This window comes from Poecilia formosa, unplaced genomic scaffold (assembly GCF_000485575.1).
Source record: "Poecilia formosa unplaced genomic scaffold, Poecilia_formosa-5.1.2 Scaffold13, whole genome shotgun sequence".
NCBI classification, from domain to species: Eukaryota; Metazoa; Chordata; class Actinopteri; order Cyprinodontiformes; family Poeciliidae; genus Poecilia; species Poecilia formosa.
Window position 1 is genome coordinate 2,598,672 of NW_006799952.1, and position 22,983 is coordinate 2,621,654.

Consider the following 22,983-nt stretch of genomic DNA (forward strand, 5'->3'; position numbering starts at 1 on the left):
ACTACTGAGTAGCTTTCAGCGGCGTGCCTGTCAGAGATACACCAGAGGTTTCGATGGGGGCCTGTTTCTCGGTCAGGACATGTAGAGTGGTCCTGCTGCATTTCTTGACAAAGAGATTGATAGTTTAAAAATGTAAATAGCGAAACCTAAAGGTTTTACATAAATTCATTTTTGCTGTTCTAAAACATCTGTCCAGAAAAAAAAGGTTTCTACTATTTCTACATATATGCACTTGTGGAGGTATTTTTGATTACAAACCCCTCAAACTCATAAAAGCTAAATTAACAAATATCCCCAGACTACCCCAGTCTGAAGAGATTTACAAAGATTATGCAGTGACTGTACAAGAACCAAATCTAGGCTCTGGAGGGTTGCTGTACAAAGTTTGGGTATTGTGCACATGTATGTGTGAGTTTCCTTGAGGTCTTCCAGCTTCCCTCTGTCCCCAGAGACACAATGATGCACTCGTTGGGGGGTGGGGAGGATGCATTTAAGTCATTTTGTAAACCAAGATGCTGACATCTCCTGTCACTCACCTTTCAGGTTGTCTATTAAGTATAAACTGTGCGTTGGACATTAGTGACAACTGAAAGTAGACAATGGATCATTTTTTGAATGATTACAAAATATTTCTGCTTGTCTTCAACAGCTGCAGGTGATGTTGTCCAGCCAGGTTCCACCTAAAAAAACAAACAAACAAAAAAAAACAAAAGTCTCTGACACATATGTACAAGCAAAGTATGACACTTCTCCATGTATGTGTGTGCTTCTTTGAATGTGTGCTTGGGGAAAGGACCCACGAGGTTTGATTATGAACAAGTGACCACGGAGCTATAGGTATTTTCTGGAAGAGGAAACAAAGAGGGTCTGGTCCAGTGACACAGTGACACAGCCCCCGGGACTTGAGCTTAGGCAGGATCTGTGATGCTGCTGAAGTCGGAGCCCAAGACGCTCATTCACACATGCACAAATGTACACACACTCAGACAAGCGTACACACTCCATGATGACAAAGTACCACTGCAGACAGCACTCACCTCACACACCACTGACGACTTGCGACTGGCACTCGGCCAGGGGCTCCGTCCCTTCAGGAAGTGCACACTTTATTCTTTAGCTGTGACCAAAGAAAATGAGTAATTTTTATTTATTTTTATTTTTTTCAGGAGAGCATCTGTGTGCTGTTATCCATTAACTTGTATACATTTCCTGTCCTTCAATGTTACACATCTGTTAGCTCAAAACACCTGCACAGACATTAAAGGCAGAGTTACTTGCAGACAGCTGACAAAACAGGGTGTCAGAGTCAGACCCACACAGCAGAGGAGGCAAAAAACACAAAACACAAAAGCCACTGCACACAGAAAACCACTCACACCTCACCCTCATGCACTGACAACATGTTTCCAGGTTGTTTCAGTTAGCTCTGCTAATTGAAAACTCTTCTAATTCTGCAGAGATTATGTTCGGACAAAGCGTCACACTCTGGTCGGAGATAATGCAGGTCAATTTGTTGGACACACCAAGCTCTACTCTGATTTCCCCAGATCATTTTGTAAATGCACTGTCCAGATGGCTTGTGAGATTTAATTCCATTGTGTTGGGGAAGGCTGAACTAATGTTGTGTCAAGGAAGTGTGGATAATTCTGGATTAATTAAAGACCCACAGAGGAAAAATCTGGTTTAAAAGCTCTACCTGACACATGCAGCCGATCCAGCTTGAAAGCTGACAGCGTTTGAATTAAGCCCACTTTCCACTGATAAATGCCGTTTTTAAACTAATCAATTAAACTTTTAATCTTTTATTTTTCTTATACGCTGTGCACCCATAGCTGAAGGAATAAATGATGAGTCCAAATGTCTGCCAGAGCCGCCACGTGTGCGACACAGACTGCATCGACAACAGTATAGAAAAAACATAACTTTTTTTTTTTTTTTTTGCAATTGACTGATTCACAGTTCAAGCTGTAAATATTCAATAATCTATTTTTTTTAACTCTGACAGTATGCTCTTTTCATTTTGTTTAGTTTTTGATTAAAGGAGAGTTAAAATGTAACAAGAGATCATTTTTATGAAACTCTTTCCAGCTTTATAAAAATATCACAACCTTTAAAGTGATTTTTTTTTTACAGAATATGAAGGTACACAATCTTGATGAGTGAGAATTTTTGTGCTTTAAAAGTTGATTGTAAAATAATTTGACTGTAGCAACATTTTTCTTTAATTCATGAAATGCAGTTCCGCTGATTATTTATTAATTGTGGTTTGTCTAAAACACGACTTTCACCTTCAATTTGGAAAAAGAAAAATCAGAAAATGAAGTCCTTCTGATAGAAAAAAAATCAAGCAGGACTTCAGCCAAAATTTGGAAGTTAAATCAAAACTAAAAGTACAAATACGTTAAGCTGAAACTGTATTAAATGATAATCATTCAGAGAAAACCAAAAGCCTCAATACTTCGTCGAAGTTAATGCTACAGAAAAAAATATTCCTTGTGGTGAACTGACCATCTTCCACTGTGTGCGTCCGTCACTCTGCAGCTACCAGCTTGCTCTTTGGGGGAACATATTCCCTGTCATGGCAGGCACCTGTCAGACGAGACTGGTAGCTCTCATCAGGCGATGCTACATACTTAGTGCTGGCGTTGATGTGGCGTGGAGAGAATGGAGATCTGACAGCCCTGCCACAAAAATCAGACCCTTCAGAGGTCGGGTAAAGGGATTTGCTCCACAACCAGCTCCCTCCCCCCCCCTTTTGCCCCTCTTTGCACACACACACACACCCAAGCATGCACACACAGCTGCACACACAAAGTCAAAAAGAGCAGTCGGTCAGAGCGTATGCACGCAGCTAGGCCCTGTCAGCGCCGATCTAGATGACGAGAGGCCGCATGTAGGGAAAGATTCGGGAGAAAGGAAATCAAAAGTGGAATGGTGGGAGGAGGAATTGCTCAGCTTACGTGATGTTACACGAGCTGAAGAGCTATCTCACGCTCGGCCCAGTGACCCCTCTGACCCTCTGGGGCTCTCGCTCCGCGGTAACCCTTCCACGTGGCCGTCCTGCCCCTGGGTATTTGCTCTGCGTATCCTTTCTCCTTCATGATCTGTTGTCTCCCGGTTGCTCGTGTGACCAGAGAGAGACTCTCAGAGAGACATCGCTCTCCAGCGATATCAAGCCGTGTCCCTCACACAGTTGTTTCAAATGCTTCTTACTCATCCCTTCTGATGCCTCCCATCAACCTGCGAATGAGCAACTTTGACAGGGGGGTAAAGGCGGGGAGAGTGGGAGACGGAGAGCATGAGGGGAGGGAGGAAGAACGAGGGCATTAGAAAGACCTGTTTATTTTGCAAGTCTGACAGAAAACTCCCTGAAATGCTGAGTGGGGATCACATTGAGTAACATGGACTGTGACTTTTTAGGGGAGAAACAACCTGCTTTGGTAAACTTGGAATGACTTTGGAATTATCTGGGCTCTTCTCATATTGTGGAATGTCAGAAGAGAAATGCACTTCAGCGGTTCACAGTTGCCATATAAAGCAACCCGGCGAGCATCTGAAATGACAGGATGTCTGCAGTTCAAGATGTCATCTCTGTTTCCCTTTGTCTCATTTCCATCTCCACAGCTCTGTGTTTTATGTGGTTAGGTACTCCTGGAGGGATTGGGTGGGGGGGCGAAGCCTTTCAGATGGTTCACAAAATATTTATCGACAGCCCACTAAAGTATTTGTTTGGCAGAGCCCAGAAAATACAAAAAGTGTTTTTAGAATTTGATTTAATTCTGTTTAAGCTTATCGTCTATTAAATGTAATTTAACAGATTGTATGTATTAACTATGGTGTTAATAATAATTTAAAAAACTGTCAAATTGAGGAAGTTACTATGTGTTTATTTCCCTATTGTGCCATTTTTTTCTATTTAGTTAAATAGAAAAAAACTGTCATTGTTTATGTTTATTTCGCCATAATCTATAGATGCGTTAGCAAGTAGTTTTCACTCATATAAAATGCACATTTTCTAAGACTGATGATTATTGTTTTTGTTTTTTGTTTTTTTTTCAGATTTAATTGTTTTTGTTTTTATGTTGTCACTATTTTTTAAATGTAATTTATGGATTGATTGGATTTGATAACTCCTGATAAATGATAACCGATAGCTCTGAATATCGCTGAGAAGACAAGATCGTATCTCATTGTAACATCACAATGTGGTTGAAGAATGATGGATAGAAAGACGTCCGCATGAGGATGTCTGTTGCTGTCTAATTGTCAATGAAAACCATTTAGATTTTATCAAGTAGGTGACTCATTTTAAACATTTGGAAAGGACAGAAATCATATTTCAACAGATGCTTCCTGGGTCAATAAAGACGAGGACTGCCTGATCTAACATAGACGTTTGATTTGACGAGAGATTCACACTAATTATCCTCAAAACAGTTTGAAAAACATTCACGTTTACATAAATGATTTTTGAAGAAAAGAAATGATGCTAGTCTGTGTTTTCGTTTGCTTTAATATTTGTCAGGAATCATTTTATAAACATCCCTTATTTTGTTTAATTTCCATGAGATGAGTCCTTTTATACCGATTATTAAATGCAGATTCATTTAGTTTTTAGATGCAATCTTAGTTTTAACACCAGAACTCTTGAATTTATGCTTTTTGGAATTATTATTGCTGCTGTTTGTTTTTTTTTTTACTTTCTCCTGCTTTTATCTCAAGTAAAACAGCTTCTTTTGCTCTCATTATGAATCACAAAATAGTACATCTAAAGACTGATTAATTGATACTTTTACACTGCAAATGATAAGAATTTTATCAAGTTGCCGTATCAGTATGGATCCTGCAAATAGTTAGATATTTGTGTTACCTAAGCTGTATTATGTGGGGATGTTACACCTAAAATGTTAACTTGTTGTAGATTTTAAACATTTAGTATTGAATTAAAACTCTCGCATCTCCAAACAAGCTGGTTGCTTCAGGAATACAGTTTCTGGCCTACATGAAAACTGTTTTGTGTGGCAGAAAACCAACACTGCACAAAACCTGGAACGCGCCATCCCCACCGTGGCATTTTGTAGAGGCAGTGTCATGCTGTGGGGATGCAGCAACCATTACGCAGAGACAGGGAAGCTGATTGGAGCTGATATGAAAGGTGAGATGAGCTCAGTTCAAGAAAATCCCGAAGGAAAAGTCTTAAGACGGGGCTGGAGGTTCCAGCAGGAAAAAAAAAATAAAGCTAAACACACAGCCAGAGACGCAATGAAGTGATTGAGATCAAATCATATTGAAATCTGAGAATTTCCTGGTCAATTTCTAACTCCAGCTGATATTCTGGTGACAAGAATTGAAAGTTGTTGTTCCATCTAGTCGGACTGAGCCTGAATCGTTTTGCAAAGGGAAAACTGTCAAAAAATGTCAGCCTCAAAGCTGAAACATGCCCCAAAAGTCTCTCAGTTTTAACCGCAGCAGAAGACGATCATGCAAACATTGACGTAAGAAAGCAGAGATCAAATGCAAACCACACTTTTAAAACAATGTTTCTTTTTCCTTTTCTTTCATGTCACAGCTACGGTCTAAAAAAAATGACATATTATAGTCGAAAAAGCATTTTGAGCAAAATTACATGAGAAGATTTTTTGACATAGAGCTGCACACAGGATTTGACTAACACTCATCGCATGGAAACAAGATCACTTAAGTCCAATAAAAAAAAAAATGCTAAAAATACTCAGCCTTGCATCATCACCTTGAATTCATGTTTACATTTCTAACCTTTAATTATGTAAACATGTAGAATATCACTGTGTAATTGCCATTCCTTTGACCCAAGTGATTATCTCTGGACAATGAATCACATCAAAATACATTCAGCGCAAAATCCTGCATGAAGCGACAGAGTAAAGCCTTTTAGCACACCTTACCGAAAGCTATAACACCAAGCAGTCGCTGCCCACTTAAATCTTTATATTCTTCATTCACTTTAGCTTACCAAACAAAGAAGTCCCCATAGGCGAGTAATGAATAATCATTAGCAAAAGGTCCACAAATTATTGATGTAAAATAAGCAATGATTCTTTTTTTTGTTTCGCAATTTATTGCCATTAACAAGTAACTTGCAATCCAATAAATGTCAGCATGGCTTTCAGTTAATTAAAGGGAAAGATATTATACAGTAATGCAGGGTGGCGTTTATATCTCGATTTCCACAGACTGCAATTTACTGCCGGGCCTTTATTTGAAGGGACCCACAAATAATGGCTATTAAGCCGTCAGCGGATGGACAGGGGATCACATTAATGAAATTAGATAAGGTGAAATGGTGATCTACACAGCCCAGACTCTGGAGACACACAAACCACACGCAGACATGCAGCACACAGGCAAGACACATTAGGACTTGCGTGCCATTTTGCTCCTTCTTTTTTTTTTTGTCCTCCCCATCCTCCAGACCTGCGTGGCCCGTGTTTTCATTCCTCTTCTGTCTTGCCTTCACCTTTTCTGCACTTTCCCCCCCAACCCAAAAAAAACCCCATCCAGCCAGAGAGCCAGCTCGGTGTTCAACATGAGAGCCTGTCAGCTCATCAGGGAAACTTTCCCCTGTTTGTCCCGAACACTGTAGGCAGCCAGTCAGTCCTTCAAGCCTGCCATCAACACTGCCAAAAACACACACAGACACACGTGTCCACATCTCCCCCACTAACAGGGAGGTGTCACTCGGGGAGGCAGCTGCACTCGCTGGTGTGACGGCTCCCCTCAAATCAGAGATCCTCGTCCCTGTCAACAGAAACCTGGCCCTGAGGCAACCACTGTCACATGGCGTACACCCCTTGCGCACACAAACACACAGACTGATGAGGAAAGGATGAAGACAAGGTGGAAGAGGAGGTTGCTGTGTTCTATCAGGAGAACAGATTTCCCACTGTATTAGGAGAGCAAGGAGTGGGGAAGGCAGTGGGCGGGGGGAGGGGGGGGGAGAAGAAGCGGAAGAATGGGGTTTGGGGGGAGGAGTGGGATGAGGGATGTGTGTTTTAGTTAAAACAGCGGGCCTGATTTCCTTCCTGACAGAGAGGCCCAATTATTAGCTTTGACAGTTTGGGGAAATTGGCTGTGAGTGTGATGGGACAGATAGGAGCAGAACTGATAGGGGAACTGATAATTGTTCAGCAGACGATTTAGTCAGGTCGACATCCAGCTGCGGATTCAGCCCACAACGCTGAGCCTGTACAAATATAGAGTAAAGTGAAGATTTGTAATTCAGTAAGAAGAGTGCATTTTTCAACAAATTATGGAGGTGCTGCTTAACATTTCTTTCTCAGTGCCACTGTATGCATGCACTGTCTATTCTCCTTGTGTGTGTGCGTGTGCATGCGTGTGCGGGTGTGTGTGTGTGTGTGTGTGTGTATGGTCATGACTTAGTATGTATTTGTGCTGGCAGCAAACATAAGAAGCTCTCTGTGCAATCGGACAAGATGCCGATATCTGAGTAATGTGACAGTGACTTCCTGTCGGTGTGTCAGAAAGCAGCTGAAGGCTTATCAATACTCGCTTGTACTCACATCCTTCCCCATCGCCTCTAAAGAAGATGCACCATTCCAAGAGAAAACTTTCTCCTTTCTTTATTTTTTCTTTTTCCTTCAAGAAACACAAGAATAATCCACAGAATGAATGAAAACTTATGTTATGGCATCTCGTGAAAAAACTGTAATTGTTCTGGTGATTGTAATATTAGTATAAAGTTTGGATGCTCTTCTCTATGCAACATAAAATCTAAATGGAAATCAGAAAAAAAAAGGTTTTGATAAAAAATAATTACATTTTGAAATGAATTAGCATTTTGCCACTTTTTTCCCCCCAGACTTTCAGTGAACTTTAAGGATTTTTGAAGGGCAACACTGCCCCCCTGTGGTTATTTGATGCTATTAAATTAAGACTATTTGCCACACAACTTCTAACTTAAACGTGGCGATTGTTTTAGACATGCTGCATTTTGTTTTGTGTGTTTTTAACAAGTCAAAGACGGAAAACAAGTTTTAGTCAAATCTACGTATAAATATCTGTGATGAATTATAATTTTTGAACAGTTACATGCATCTCATTTTTTTTCTGCTGCACTTCCAAGTCCTGCTTAACATTTATAATTGATCGGAACCAAGTCCCTCATTGGCAGATCTAATTCATTTACGAACTTGTCACTCCACATCATTGATTGAGTTGTCTTTCATCCCAGCTTTAATTATGCAATAATGAGAAAATAAAAGATTTTCTCATTATTGTGTTTAATCTAATGAAGGGCCTCACATACAGCGGGGGCAAGTTCAGAGGTCCAGACTATTGACCTTGGGTAGGCAAAGCCAGAGGAGGAATGGTTTTAATTAGTCAGAGGAAACAGATCTGACGAGAAGATCTGAAGTTGTCTGTTGGGTTTGTGGGTTAAACACATTGTCAGAGTTTTAATGGATCTCAGCAGGTTTGTTTACAGAGTGGCTTTAAAATATAACTACATCTGGATACAATGACTGAACAAAATTAAAACGTATAATCTTTATACGTTCTAATACGAAAAATTGTATAGCATTCTTTAAGTCTCTTACATTTTCCAGCTTTCGAAGCTAACAGAAACAGTTGTTTCAGGACTGAATGCTGAAGCAACAAATTAAGTTACTAGATCACAACCTTGCAAAATTTTGAAGAATTCCTATTTAAAATTATTGTCATCACATTAATAATCAAATAATGCTTCTAGATCACAATTTCCCACCAGTTTGTGGTTTTGCAATCACCTACAGACATGAGTGTGTTGGTAATGTAAGATTCCCTTTTGATATTAAACCATGTTGTCATCATTTTTCCCCCAAACCAAAACTGCATCACCTTCTTCCTTAGCGCTGGTAAACATTTTTGCCAAGAAAAGACAAACAGACTCCTTTTGTTCAATAACTTAAAGTACAGTAACTTAACATATAGTGTTAAATCTTAACATGTTAAATTTTAAAAGAATCAACCTGCCTTGGAAGCCTTTAAACCTATCTTATAGACATTCATAAATACCAAAAACATTTTTGTTCATGCTCATTTGTAAATTTCCTGTGAAAACAGAAGCAAGTGGAATAAATGACTACACTTAGAAGAGGAGGGCTTTTTAACACTTTTGTTCTTTCTGCTTCCTTTCATAAAATAAACATAGAAAAAACTTCCTGTTAATTTTTAATTTAAGCACAGGCAGGCGTGGATGTATTGTGCAAGATAAAACACATGCATTTGTATTTTAATATTTCATTTGCAGGTCTTACACAGTGATTTTATACCAAACCTTTCTGGTAAAACTGACAATTTAAAGCAGTTTATTCCTCAGCCACTTTTACATTCACACACACATACAGAGATAAGTAGAAAGTAGTAAACAAGAAATAAGGGGAGCTCGAGAAAACATAAAAATGGTGAGTATGGATATATAATTGAAACAGTTTTGAAAATGTTTTTTTTTTTAGTTATTCTTGTTTTTACTTTGATATCTAATCTACAAACGTCCATGCTTTTCAATAAATTGTAATCTGTTTTGTCCTTGTATACTAAAGTATCTTTAGGTAAAAATCTGAATGAATATCCATTATGGATCACTTTTTCACATCATGCATCATAACCATACGTGCACGGTTTCCTACTGGACCCATCTGATTTCCAATTTTAGGATAAAAAAGATAAATAGAAGCAGTACTTATTCCACTGTCACTGCATGAGTTCATCATCAGTTTTATTGGCACTTCAACTACATCATCATCACTGAGACATTTCACATCATCAGGATGAAAATATGCACACACAAAAAATCACAATATGGTCATATAAAATATGTACAAGGAAAAAAAAAAAAGATATCGTTTCAAATACTTAAGACCATTGTTATCACCAGTGTGCCACCTTATCAGCAGCCAACAACACAGATACAAAGGAGGCAATGAAAACCCCGAGTGGAACAGCTGCTGCCTTACATCATCTGATCTAGCATATGTTTTTTTTTTTAAATCATTGTTAATTATAGCCCCAACATTTCTCACTCTGAGCTGAAGATGCTTCAACACAGTCTGTTATTCTCCAGCAGCTCTCGAGCACAACTGTCAATTAACCGGAAATCAAGTCAATGGATTGTCTAATTAAAGGAGGGAAAATAGAGGAAAATAATTCATAATGGTGCAGCTTCAGTTAATTCCAACTATTTTAGAGCACAACATCTTCTCCATACAGACCACAGGAAATATTTTGTTGCAGCTTTATGATTGTCCTTGGTTTCCTGAATACGACCCAATTTCATCAAACTTCATATGTTGCCTGTAAATCAGAAAAAAGGTTACCAGTTTTCTCAATTATTTGTCTGATCAGTCTCCTTAAGCTCAGTCTGAAATGAAATTATTAACACGGCGAAGGCTTCAGGCCTAGTCTTCATGTTCTGATCCACTTCTGTCCACTGGGTGGCACTTAGTACACAGCAGGATCTGCTGCCTCCTCACTCATACATTGACTCAGTCAGACCTGTCTGCTTGAAGGTCTCTGCCACCTGTTTGGAGTGCAGCATCTTAGCTGACAGCGCCTCTAGAATATCATTCTGGTCCACAGCAGTGGCTGTCTGATAAATGAAGGTCCCCACTGACTCGAGGCCTCGCATTCCCAGATTAACCCCAAACCCTGCGGGAGGAATCAGAGAGATTTGAAAATATAAACTGCAGAAGTTAAGACAGCGGATTTATCTCAACACATATTTGGGTAAAGAAGTGATGCTTTGGCAGAGAAATACTTAAATTTTTCACAATGTGGAGGAGCAAATCTCCAGTGGTCATAAATAAATGTATTTGTAATGGGCTGAAAACTAAACCATCCGTCATGGCCAAGCAAAATGTAAAAAAAAAAAAAAAAAATTAAAAAGTAAAACTCATAACATAAACCATATATCTGAATTTTTAAAAATGCCACTTGTTTTAAAATGTAGCCTTCAATTTTCACTGATCATTTACTCAACTTCAGTTCATTTCCTTTCTTGTCTAATTCTGTCACAGATATGTTCAGACTATTATTCAGCTTGTCTTTTCTTCTCTCTTTTGTTATTTATTAAGAGCAGGAATGATGGGGAGGTACGATTCAAACACAAAACCTGTAGAAAAGCAAATAAAGGTGCATTTAAATTAACGAGATAAAAGCCATAATCTTAAAGACGGACATGCATCTATAAACGATAAACGTGTGATAAATATATCTGGAAAATGTTTTATTTATTTACAGTTAATTTGTGTATAAATAGATATTTTTGTAAAAACAAAGAGACATGAAAGTGTGAATGGAAAATAATAGAGCAATTAATACAAAAGGACATCCTGTCTAGAGAGGATGAATTGAAGCCCAAAAAAATACTTAACGTTAATATCTCGGCTTCGTACCTGTGTCGAAGTTGAGGACGCGTGCCGCTTCGCCCTCCACAATGACGGCAACGTTTTCTCCTTCTATGTAGGCGGCGCTGATGCGTCTGTGTGACAGCTGCACCTCAAAGAGTCGGCGGCTGCACTGCATGTGGTGGAGCGTCACGTCGTTGAGACGAGGTTCAATGTCTGTCTTGTAGGCGTTGAAGGATTCGTGGAAAATGTTCTTCATGATCTGACCAACACAACGAAGGCAACAATAAATATGTTAAGACATATTCTTTGAAAATGTAAAAAAATAGTTGTATGGGGCCTTTGGTAGAAACTTAATTTCATCACAGCACCACTAATCCGTCTTTTATATTGGTATATTTGAGGATTACTTAGAGCTGAAAACTCTTTTCAAATGTGATTCCTAACCAAAAGGTAAAAATAATGTAACATTTGAATTTAAATTTGCACAATTGAAATTACCCGTAGGAGACGATCTGAAGTATTTATAAATGCTGTAAATTTGTTTGTTAATGTGCACACTGTCCTTATGTTCAATTAATACATTTCAATAAATCTGAAAAACACACACTAAAAATGAAAGGGAACATTTGAATTAACAATATACAAAAAGATATTGTTCAGTCCCAAAAGTCAAAATTGCTAAATTTTGAATTCATTTAGCAATGAATTAAAAAAAAATGCATTGATAAAAAATGTTCACAAAACAGCATCTTAAAAGTTAAAAAAATATTGTATTAAGATTTATTTATTTTTTATAATGTTTGTGTAGTCATTTTAGGTTTAAATATATACCGAGAGACTTTAAAATGACAAAAGAAGACAAAAAAAATCAGAGATATCCTTGTTGCATCACTAACTTTGGAAGACAAATATCCCAATACTTTGGCATTTTCTTATCAAGCTCTGATTACTTCAATGTTAAATGGTAGGTTCAGTATTTTGGGCAAACATGCATCCAGCTATTACTCAGCTGAAGGAGTTAAATCACTTCCTCTCTAAGATGTCTGCTGTTTTCTTCTTGCTCCAGATCACCAACCAGACAGACCTTTTGCTGTGTCATAGCTTCTAACACTTGTTGACGCCACGCTCAGCTTATAGTGAGCAGCTGATCTGACGGTTACTCACCCTCTTCATTTTTACTTAAGGAAAAATAAACTCGTCTGATGACTGCGCCTTTGAATCAGCTCCACAGCATCTGAATGACAAGTCTCTCTTCTCTCCATTTTCTCTGTTCAACTCTGCTCTTCTTCGACCCATACTTACAAAGCCAACTGTTACCAAGTAACGGTGCATTTGAATGGCCACCCACATAGCAACAAGAGCTCCATGGTCGGTCTTGCTATGTACCTGAGTGAACTACCACTGCTCTGTGTGCCGTAGCTGCAGGCTATGCATGATCAAAGGACCTTGACTGGTCAATCAAGTGGCTTTAAAAAAAAAACAAAACAAACAAAAAAGCCTCACAGTAATGTAGGTGTACCAACTCAGAAGGTTCTTCTCTACTTATTCAACTATATGCTGCTCTTTTTGCTAGATGAATACACATAATAGTAACCCATGTAAACAGAATACCGAGACTCAATCACACAAGTGAATCAAAGTACATTTCCTCAAAAAAAAAAAAAAAGCTGAGAATGAATATTAAAAGCCGTATGTCTCCTCAACAGCATACAGAAACAGAAGTCTTACCGAGGAGTTTGCAGTCTGTCTGAGGTAGCGAACCATTTTGGTGTCAGAAGTGGGACAGGCGAGGGCCATGTAGCGATTTCTGAAGGTGCCATAGATCTTCAGGTGGAAGCCAGACTTGGCTGTCGGGTTTTTGTGCTCTCGGAGAGCCTCCACTCCATAAGCAGACAGGTCAAAATAGAGGCTGTGCGCACGTATCTCGGGTGTGGGCACCTACAGGCGGTGAAACAGGTAATTAATTCATCTTATTCATATCAATTCAAGCCCATAAACTGCAGTCCCAGCAAGACAAACGCATCTGAAAATCATCACCTCTGTCTGCAGGCCTGCTGTCACTTCAGAAAAGATTAAAAATAGCTCACTTTTTATTCAGCCGCTCAACCTTGTAGCTACTCATTTTCCCTCAAGAGAAAATTGATCAATTTTCTTTTCAGTGACATAAAACAGCAGAGAGGCATAAAGCAGCTTTTAGAGCAAGCACTGGAGATGGAGAGGAAGGGGAGTGGGAACTGGGTGGCAATGGGGGAATGGACAGTAAGGAAGACCAGGTCATATCCTGGGAGGACAATTCAATCACTACAGGAAGCAGCCAGAGAGAACAGTGGCCAATAAAAGGCAGCCACACAGCCAGCAAGGCGGACGTGATATGAATGGTTATGGTTACATAAAAACAACAAGAGACACTTGCTTGTGTTTGCGCGTTAGTCACATTTTAGCCTGGAGCGTTTGACCTGAACCTGTTTATTTCTTCAATGGAAATAATCCTACTCTCCTGTTGTCACTGTGGATGATCTGTTATTAACTGAAATATAATTTGAACAATTAGCTTTCATTGACATCCGTCATCTGATGATTCAGACGGTTAAACTCTTGTTGAACTACTAATTTTTGTTCTACCTTCACAATACTTCCACATTACTTGCTTCATATCTAAAACTCACCAGGGTCTTAAGAGACAGGGTCATTTAGGTCCCACTTTTTGTACTTTGTGCGTGGTCCAGTGTGGTCGCACTGACCCTGTGTGTGCTTTTTCAGGCTGTGGATTTTTTTTTATTTATTTTTTTTTTATAAGAGCAAGTCACCCAAATATTGTCATTACTGGCAACGGATTAAAGTTTTTCTCTATTTTTCCCAAACTGACCCAAATGAATTTGCAAACAGGATGCTTTTCTTTTTTGTGATTTTAGTTTTGTGCTTTATTTTTTTGGCCCATGAGACAGAACAGTTTGCAAACTACTGGTTCAGATCCCGCTTTAGAATGGCTTTCTCAATTAGATTCCTATCTGGATCTGAATCCAATTGCAAATCAATAAGATTCCAAAACTGATGTTCACAGAAGCTTTCAGTCTAATGTGACTAAGCTGGAGGTGTTTTGCAAAAAGAAATGGGCTAAAACCTCATTCTCTAGATGTATTTCAGATTAGGGCCGATGCATGCCACAGTTTCCAGTTACATTGTTTGGTCAGATCATTCACGCGAGGAAGGCAAATAAAGCTGCCTTCTTTGAAGCAGGGTTCAAACTGGCGAATTAGCTGTTGCTATTGCACCATGATGCAAACATGGGACTGCTGTTTTATTCAGTTTGTCTATGTCAATGTGTGTCTGTCCCTATCAAATAAACTTACTGACAAAAACAAGAACACAATATTTATTGGTTCATAGCACATGTGGTAAAATGCACGCATACAGTTTTCTTTCTCATTGTAATGAAAGGGGTAGCCAATTTCCTGCTTTCTTCGTGTTTTTCATTACTTTTATTTCAAAGATAATCCCTATGTTTTCGTAGTTTCCTATGCCGTACTATTGTTGGGTTTGAACATTTAACCAATTTGTAAGCACTGGCATATCTACAGAATTTATTTAGCACCATTGATTCACTGTTTCCACAACAGGTCAGGTTCAGTCCGCCACTTGATACTGGAGAAGCTGAAATCAGCAGATGGACAAACTGACGGATGTCTATGACAAACACAAACCAGAGTGTGGCTCCTGACCTGCCTCTGGTCTGATCTTTCTATGGTGGCATTAGCTCCGTAGGCGTGGCAGGGCTCCACTATGTAGTCAGAGCTGATTCCTAAAACGGAGCAGGAGTCTCCGCACGATCCATCCGCCACCACGATGACTCGAGGCCAGTCGTTGTGCGAAATCCGCTGCAGGTATTCCTCCGTAAACTAAAACACAGAAAGGAAGAATACTTTTCACACATCCAGTAAAAGGCATCTGTCTCCTTAAAGATTTCTTCAGATTTGGCTTTTTTTCTTTTTTCTTTTTTTCTTTGGTCAAATTTGCATATCTTATATCAAACAAATTTTAATATCAGAAAAAATAAGATAAGATTTGAAGACATAACATTAGAAGTAAAACAAACATAATTTCAGAAAGAAATAAAAGAAACAAACCTATAGAGAACAATGAAACCAGAAAACAATATGTACACAGAACAGGAGGTAGACAATGACACTCGCTGCAGGTGAGGCAAACAGGAAATGAGTTGCACCTGCAGCTAGCAGGTTGAAGGGGAGGAGAAAGGGAGATGAGATGAACACAAGCGGCACAGAAGCAAAAGGGAAATCCTGAGACCACTATAAACAGAAAACATCCATCCATCCATCCATTTTCTGAACACCCTTGTCCCTCAGTGGGGTCGGGAGGGGTGCTGGTGCCTATCTCCAGCTAACATTCCGGGCGAGATAAACAGAAAACATCTTCTGCATAAATAGCAGAAGATAAGAATAAGTTGATAAAGCAAGTTCTTGGAAAGTAACAACAAAGAAATGACTAAAATAGAAACCCAAGTGAAACCCGAAACGCAAACGACCTAGAACAACGTGGCCGAGTCAAAGCAATCCTAGAAGAAAAGGTATCTGAAAATTATCCACAGTGGTGTACAAAGAGTCCAAACTGGGGTCTTTGTAAAGAAAATTTATTAAATTACAATTAAATAAATTGTCTTTTGCATCCACTCAGTTTATCTTAATGTAGTAATGGAATTGTTGTTTTTATATAAAACATTGTAGTGTAACAAACAAAAAAAAAGAAGCAAAAACAAGGATTTTGTAAACAATATTTTCACAGCATTGTAAGAGGAAAGCAAATGTTTTTCCAGACCCAAACCAATTAGATGATAGAAAAAAACCTACTAATTCCAAGATGCTATTTATGGGAACAAACAATTTGATCACATTGAAAAATTATAGTTAATTTTAACATCACATGTTAAAATTACACACATAAATTAATATTTTACTTACTGAAAATGTACTTTCCTCTTCTATGCATTCTAGGTGATATTTATACTGTCTGGTGCTTTGTTTACATTTCCTCCCCCTTAGCTTGTCTAACGGATATGACTTCGCTTGTTGTGCTATCTGTTCATCTGCAGGAGGAAGCGAGTGGATTTTAATTTAATATATCAGTGAAAGCTATTTATATGAGCCATATTGGTTGAGCTTGTCCTAAAAACAGAACGTCCCTTTGAACTGAGAGATTTATTCATTTTCTCTGGTGAATGTTTGCAACCTCTCACCAGCTTCTTGCCTGTGTTAAGGAGGAAAAAGAGGCAGCCAAATCAAGTTGGAGGACAGCCAGCCAGGCAGGGAGAGAGAATAAAAAAGGTTGTGGAGGGACTTTAATAGCCTACATCCAAAGAGATCTATGTCTAATCTATTTAGACCACATTGAACAGGTAATTTAAAAGACCCCCGCCCCGAACATATTCTCAGACCTTTGAAGCATTGGCTGGGAGGGTAAAAGTATCTGTCATCAAGACCACTGTCTTGTCTAATCAAGACGAAATGGCCGGGTTGGCAGCAGCTCTGAAAGAAGCTGCAGATTGCTGTGACCGAAAGCCCTGCTGACCTTGTCCTCCATCTTCCAAAGGTCACTGAGTCACAAGAAAGGGATGAGAGCAAACGCTGAAATAAAAAGGAAAATCTACAGGCCAGAGCCAGAGAGAAAACTAAGATTCAACATGATTACACTTTTTTTTTTTTTTTTTTTTTTTTACAAATTTAATTTTGATATCAAAATATTTCTAAATTTAAAAGTAGAGTCTTTAAACCTTATTGATTAAGCACACACTCAAAGTTAAAAAGGGCGACAAAATAAGACAGATAATAAATGTCAAGTTAAAACAAGGTGTAACCNTTTTGGCACACACTCAAAGTTAAAAAGGGCGACAAAATAAGACAGATAATAAATGTCAAGTTAAAACAAGGTGTAACCGGAAACATGTACGATGGAAGATTCAAAACATACTACGCAAGTACAACGCCTTCAAAAAGTATTTGTACTCCTTTGACCTTTCCACATCGCGTGAGGTCGCAACCAGAAACTTCTGAATTTTTTGGGATACATCGCATGAGGATGGAGGGGATGACGTATTCAGAATGGCGTGCAGAAACAGTTCTCCAGGAAGCACAGAGGTTTAGACGTACCAAATTATTTTCTATTTTAGTCCCATCTGGCCAGACTCCTTTTTTCCACATATCTATGTTTTACACGACTTGTGACAAATTTTCAATGAGACATCTGGGTTTTTAACAGTCAGTTTGTTCTTACCACCATTTCATGAAGGCCCACTTTCATGGAGAGCGGAGCTAATAGCTGTCCTGTCAATTCTTCCAGCCTCCTGCATTTCCCTACAGCTGCTCCAGCTGCGCCACGTCTTCAAACGTTTATTGTTTTAATTATACTTTATGAGATGCTCAGAACGTGGTATGATGTTCTAGAACATGGTAGCCTCTGTGTTCCTTGGTTTTCATTATGCAGTTTTTCCCCGTTTCTCTAACATTTAAGACCTTCACAGAACGTTGGACTTTATACTGAGATTACTGTGCGAATCACACACATGCAACTATTTAGATAACTTGAGATGCATTAGAGTAAAAAGGGACGAATAGAAATAAATGCCACACTTTTTTTGTTTTGCATTTGTAAGTAACTGTGAAAATCATGAATCCCTTTCCTTCTACTTCACAATTAAGCTCTGCTTTTTGCTCGTCCATCACATAAAATCCCAATAAAAATACTCTAAAGTTGTTGTAAGCTTTCTTATAAAAGATGTATTGGTCTAAATACTGTTTTAACCATTGTAACAAGTGAAGGCTATTTTAAGGCAGGCCAAAAATAGTCGCTGCCCTCGTAATAATTGTTGCTCACTCTGAGCAACGACAGCTTCTCCGGCAGTTTTTATCTCAGTCGGCTACCTGAGCCGCAGCTGTAAGTGTCTTGTTATTTCATCATTATACTGTTTTGAAAGCTGAAGTGGAGCCGAAAAATGCTGTAATGTCAGCAGCCAGAACACACCGAGCAATTTGATTTGGATGCACGAGAAAATAATCTTCTGCTGGAAAATAAATCCTTTGGAATCAAAATAGGATTACATTCAAAATCCACTTGCTTGATGCCGTAAAGTGTCGGTCGGGGTGGAGACTTGTTTCAGCTAATTCTGTCATTTGCTTTTCATTGACCTACTAAATGTTGAAAAGGGTTGTTTTTGGGTCAGTTTATATAACACACGATTTCAGCTGAGTGGATTCTTTCAGTTTAGGATTACGGTGGAGTGCAAGAAAGAGATTTGCTCAGGGCCTGGTTTGTTCGGCGTGAATTTGAGAAACTGATCAATAGGAAGGCAAAGTTTACGACGACAACTTGCAAGCAACTAAAAAGACGTTTTTGGAGAAAGAAAACATGTCAGAGTTGTAGAGGGATTTAAGTCGATATCAGTTTTGTTCTGCCTGGATCAAGAGCCTGAGGACACTGCTTCCACTGAGAGCCCTTCTGGAGGGAGAATCACTTAAGTTTTGTTACTGACTAAATATAAACCACAATTGACTTAGTGTATATTTGCAGGAGGACTATATTGGTGAGTTTTAACATAAGCTAACACAAGGATGGGAATCAAACTGAATTTAGGCAATGAAACTTATGTAACCATTTGTTTAAGTTTTTTTCTTTACATTTTAGTCAATATATATGTGTATTGTTTATATTTGTTCCACAGCTTGAGGCACAATTGGATAAATTCCAACCAATTTTGCAGTAATGCAAATAAAAATGCAGTTAATTAATTTACCTAAATTCTAATTTTATTGTTAATCTGATTTGTCTCCGTATTATTAAAAAAATAAAACAAATTAGTTTCTTATATATTGTACATTTTCACTGAAATTAACTCTCTATACTAGGAAATCTGACTGTAGCATTTTGTTTTGTTGGTAAACAGGCTAAAGATACAAATTAAAATTAATCACAAAATCTTTTTTTTTTTTTGGCTACAAGTTTTATGACTTAAATTTCCTAAACACCCAGTAGCAGCCCTACCATCCCTCAATGGTTCCCTCATAGTCTCAATGGTTAAGAGAATAATTCTGAATCTTAAACTTTAATTAAAATTTGGACCAATTCAAACTATATTTAAATAATGCAACTTTTAGTGAACTTTTCGTCAGCAAACTAAAAGGCTTTTTGATGGAGATTATAACTTCATGTTTAATATTTAAATCACTCAAAGTCGTTTTACAGTGCAGTTTGTATTTTTTCTCAATATTAATTTACTTAAATCACATTGTTTTTGCGTCTGCTTGTGTCTAACTTAAAAAATAAACAGGCCTACATAAATTAAAAATAAAAAAAAATAAAACAACCTTAGTTCCCAGCTGCACTTTGATCTCCACCTTCTGCTTCTTCTGCTCCAGGATGCTCAGCAGATACTCCTGAAAGACGCCTATTCTAGTGAAGAAGTGCTCATTGTGCCAGCAGCCCTCCATGTTATCAAAGTCCACTCCGAGTCCCAGTAGAAACTTCACACTGCGAGGGTCCAGGGCGATCTGCTGGGGCCGGCAGAGCAGCGCGCTCCGGTACCTCTCGTCCAGCACGGTCAGCTTCAGCACCTTCCCGGAGCGGACAGCGACCAGCGCCGCCGTCAGCCCCACGGGACCCGAGCCCACGACGAGCACCGAGATCCGCGCACGCCATTGCCTGAAGCCGTCGAGGCTGACTTTCACCACCACGTACAGGGCCACTACCACCAAAGTGCTGAGAGCCGTGTCGAAGGCGAGAGCTCCGTACTTTTCCTCGGCGGTTTCCCCGATTCCACCAACTCCAGCGTTTTCTGGCTGCAGCCCGTTCATATCGCAGGGAGGGAGAAACGGGTTGACTGGGGAGGGGGCTCCAGGTATTTTCAGATGTCTAACCAGTCGTCCACATTGAGGCATTCATTGCGAGAGAAGAGATGACTTTGCATCCGTGCACACACAACCCGAGCGGCCGCGGCTCCAACACAGACCTCCTTTCAGCTGTGCAGCATGACTTCCTCCGTCTGCCTGGCTCCCTTTCTCTCTCCCAGGCATTAAGGTGTGCGTCCAGGGAGCGTCAGCAGGAAAAAAAAAATATATATATATATTTTTTTTTCCTGAAGGTGCCCGGACTTTAGAGCTTAAACTGTGCCTTGGGCACGCACATGACGCTGAATGGTGTGCTCTGGCTTTACTCTGTGGGAAACTATTGATTTACTTGTTACTAAAACAAGAGAACCCAGATCGGTCTCTCTTTCTCAGACACATGCTCTCACTGTGAATCTAGAAAAAAAAAAAAAAACAAGTTCACATGCCTTAAATGTTTGTCTTACACAGTGAGATCATTTTAAATAACTTCAAAATCTCATCTGCCTTTTACGTTGCATGTGTAGCTATGCAAAAACACATACTAATCTGTGAGGTAAGTCTAATAAGACATGTGTTCCTGTAACCTGGCTTTACAGTATACCCATAAAGTTATATGAGATTTTAATATAATTTCAGCATTTGTCTTTGTGGTAGCTGTGACGTCTTGATTTGGCAACATCTTGTGAAAATTCTCAAAATGATCCGATTTTGAGGGTTTTTTTTAATACAGACCTCTATGTTGGCTGTTCCAAAAACATCTTCACAGTTGAGACCCTTTTTGCATTCATCTTTTCTTCTGTCCTGACTAGTCTGCCAGTTCCAGCTTCTCCAAAACACCCCCATAGCATGATGCTTCCACCACCTTGCTTCACTGTAGAAACAATATTGGCATGGTGATGCCAGTACCTCCAAGCATGATGTTTCTAATGAACTCCAGATGGGCCGCCGTTTGCCTTGTACAGTAAGGATTTTCTTTTTTCATCTAGTTGTTTTACACTTTGTGTGTAGAATTTTTAGAAAAGAGATTGATTTAATACAATCTGAAATAAGGCAGTAATATGGGAAAATGTGGGGGAAAAGTGAAGCGTGGTGAATACTTTCATGACGCATCGTAACTCTTGTCGAGCTTTTAAATGATGTGTCAACTTGTCGTTTCTAATTCTTTCAAACTGTGATGTACAAACGTTTCATATCCACTGTAACTTTAGTACAGCAGCAACATCACAAGCGTCCTCAACCATATTTCAGCTTTTGGGTATTTATGAATTTTCAGTGCTCACTGAGTTTGTCTCAAATTCCTGGTGAATGAATAAAAAAAACGGGGTATGTTGATATCCTTGGTGGTGAATGCTTGGACAAACATCTCGCCCTCCTTTCATTTCTCCTGGATCCATCTGCGTCATATAGATTTCCATTTCACTCCATCCCTGTTAATCATTGTCAGCATCTAATGCTGCCTGCAGCCTTAGCACCGTTTTCCCTTTTCATTTACCGTCACTTTCACCTCGTCTTATTTCAAGAAGCTGTAACAATGAAGACATGTCACCATGGTGATAGTTAATCAAAAGACGAGGCCAAATTTGTATGAAGAGATTTTTCTTTCCCCTTGAGGTGTGGCTGTTAAGAATATTGACACGCTGCGGTAAATGCATCATCAGTTATACATCTGCTTTACTTTTTATATCCGTCTTCATCCACATTGGTGCTTGGGTATTTCTGTGGACAACCCTTGTGTGGGCCTCATTAAGAAATATTATCCAAATTCACACATTAAAATGTTAATTATGGTTATTATTTCAAAAAATCTGGTCTCTCTCTAGTGACTTTCATTGAGTTTTAACTATTTCCTTGACCTGTAAGCTCTGTTAATGCACTTTATATTTCGAAGGTGCCTATGAACCTGAATACAAGTCAGTGTGTTTACACAGGTGTGTTTGTTTCTGACTGGAAAGAGCTTGTTTTATAAATCCATTTACATTGCCAATGATCCGAATAGGAAGCGAGGGTGAGATAGACAAAGAAGGGAGGCATGCCGGTGTGACACACTACACCTTCACCAGTAATTGGTTTTCACCTCCACTCAGGTGCCTGGCAACTATCACACTGCCTGGTCATTTGACATGAAAAGAGTAGCGAAGCTCTAATAGCAGTTAAAAAAAAAAAAAATAAAAAATAAAAAAAAAACGCTGGCAGGCAGACTAATGAGGCTTTTTCAGAAAACGTTAACAGAGAACTTAAACATGATGTGAAACATGGTTGAGGGGTAATTTAATACCACTAATGATCACCATGCCAACATAAACTGTTGTTTTTAATTCAAGTAAAAAGATGTCTATTAATTTGAAATAGAACATGAGTGCCTAACACACAATATCATCAAAAGGTTGGTTCATTTGTAAAGCATCTGAATGAACTTACAGAAAACAATTAAATCAGCATGTTTATCTCTTATTTCCAGTCATAACAGATGTGATTGCATGATAATTACTGAGACAGTGTCACGAATCCTGAGGATTTGAATTTAAGTGCATCAAGAAGATCCCTAATGCAGCTTCCTGTGCCTGAACAAAAAAAAAGATCAGAGTGGGGATTGGATCAGTCTGCCAGTAGGGTTTGGTACAGACTTGAGGTCATCAGACACATACACACACAAAAATACTAAACTCTCACAACATAATGAATACAAACCCTCTTTGTCCGTTTTGTTC

General features: G+C 38.9%; 1 protein-coding gene across 1 annotated transcript; it reads right to left on the reverse strand.

Annotated features, from left to right (window-relative positions):
- Positions 1-9,236: 9,236 nt before the first annotated feature.
- On the reverse strand, positions 9,237-22,060 carry LOC103133737 (uncharacterized). Its single transcript, XM_007545612.2, has 5 exons — positions 19,757-22,060; positions 15,104-15,280; positions 13,113-13,322; positions 11,430-11,643; positions 9,237-10,683 (listed from the first exon to the last, which is right to left on the reverse strand). Exons 1-5 carry the CDS (start codon positions 20,324-20,326, stop codon positions 10,505-10,507), a joined length of 1,350 nt encoding a protein of 449 aa, XP_007545674.1. The 5' UTR covers positions 20,327-22,060; the 3' UTR covers positions 9,237-10,504.
- Between the last annotated feature and the right edge of the window lie 923 nt (positions 22,061-22,983).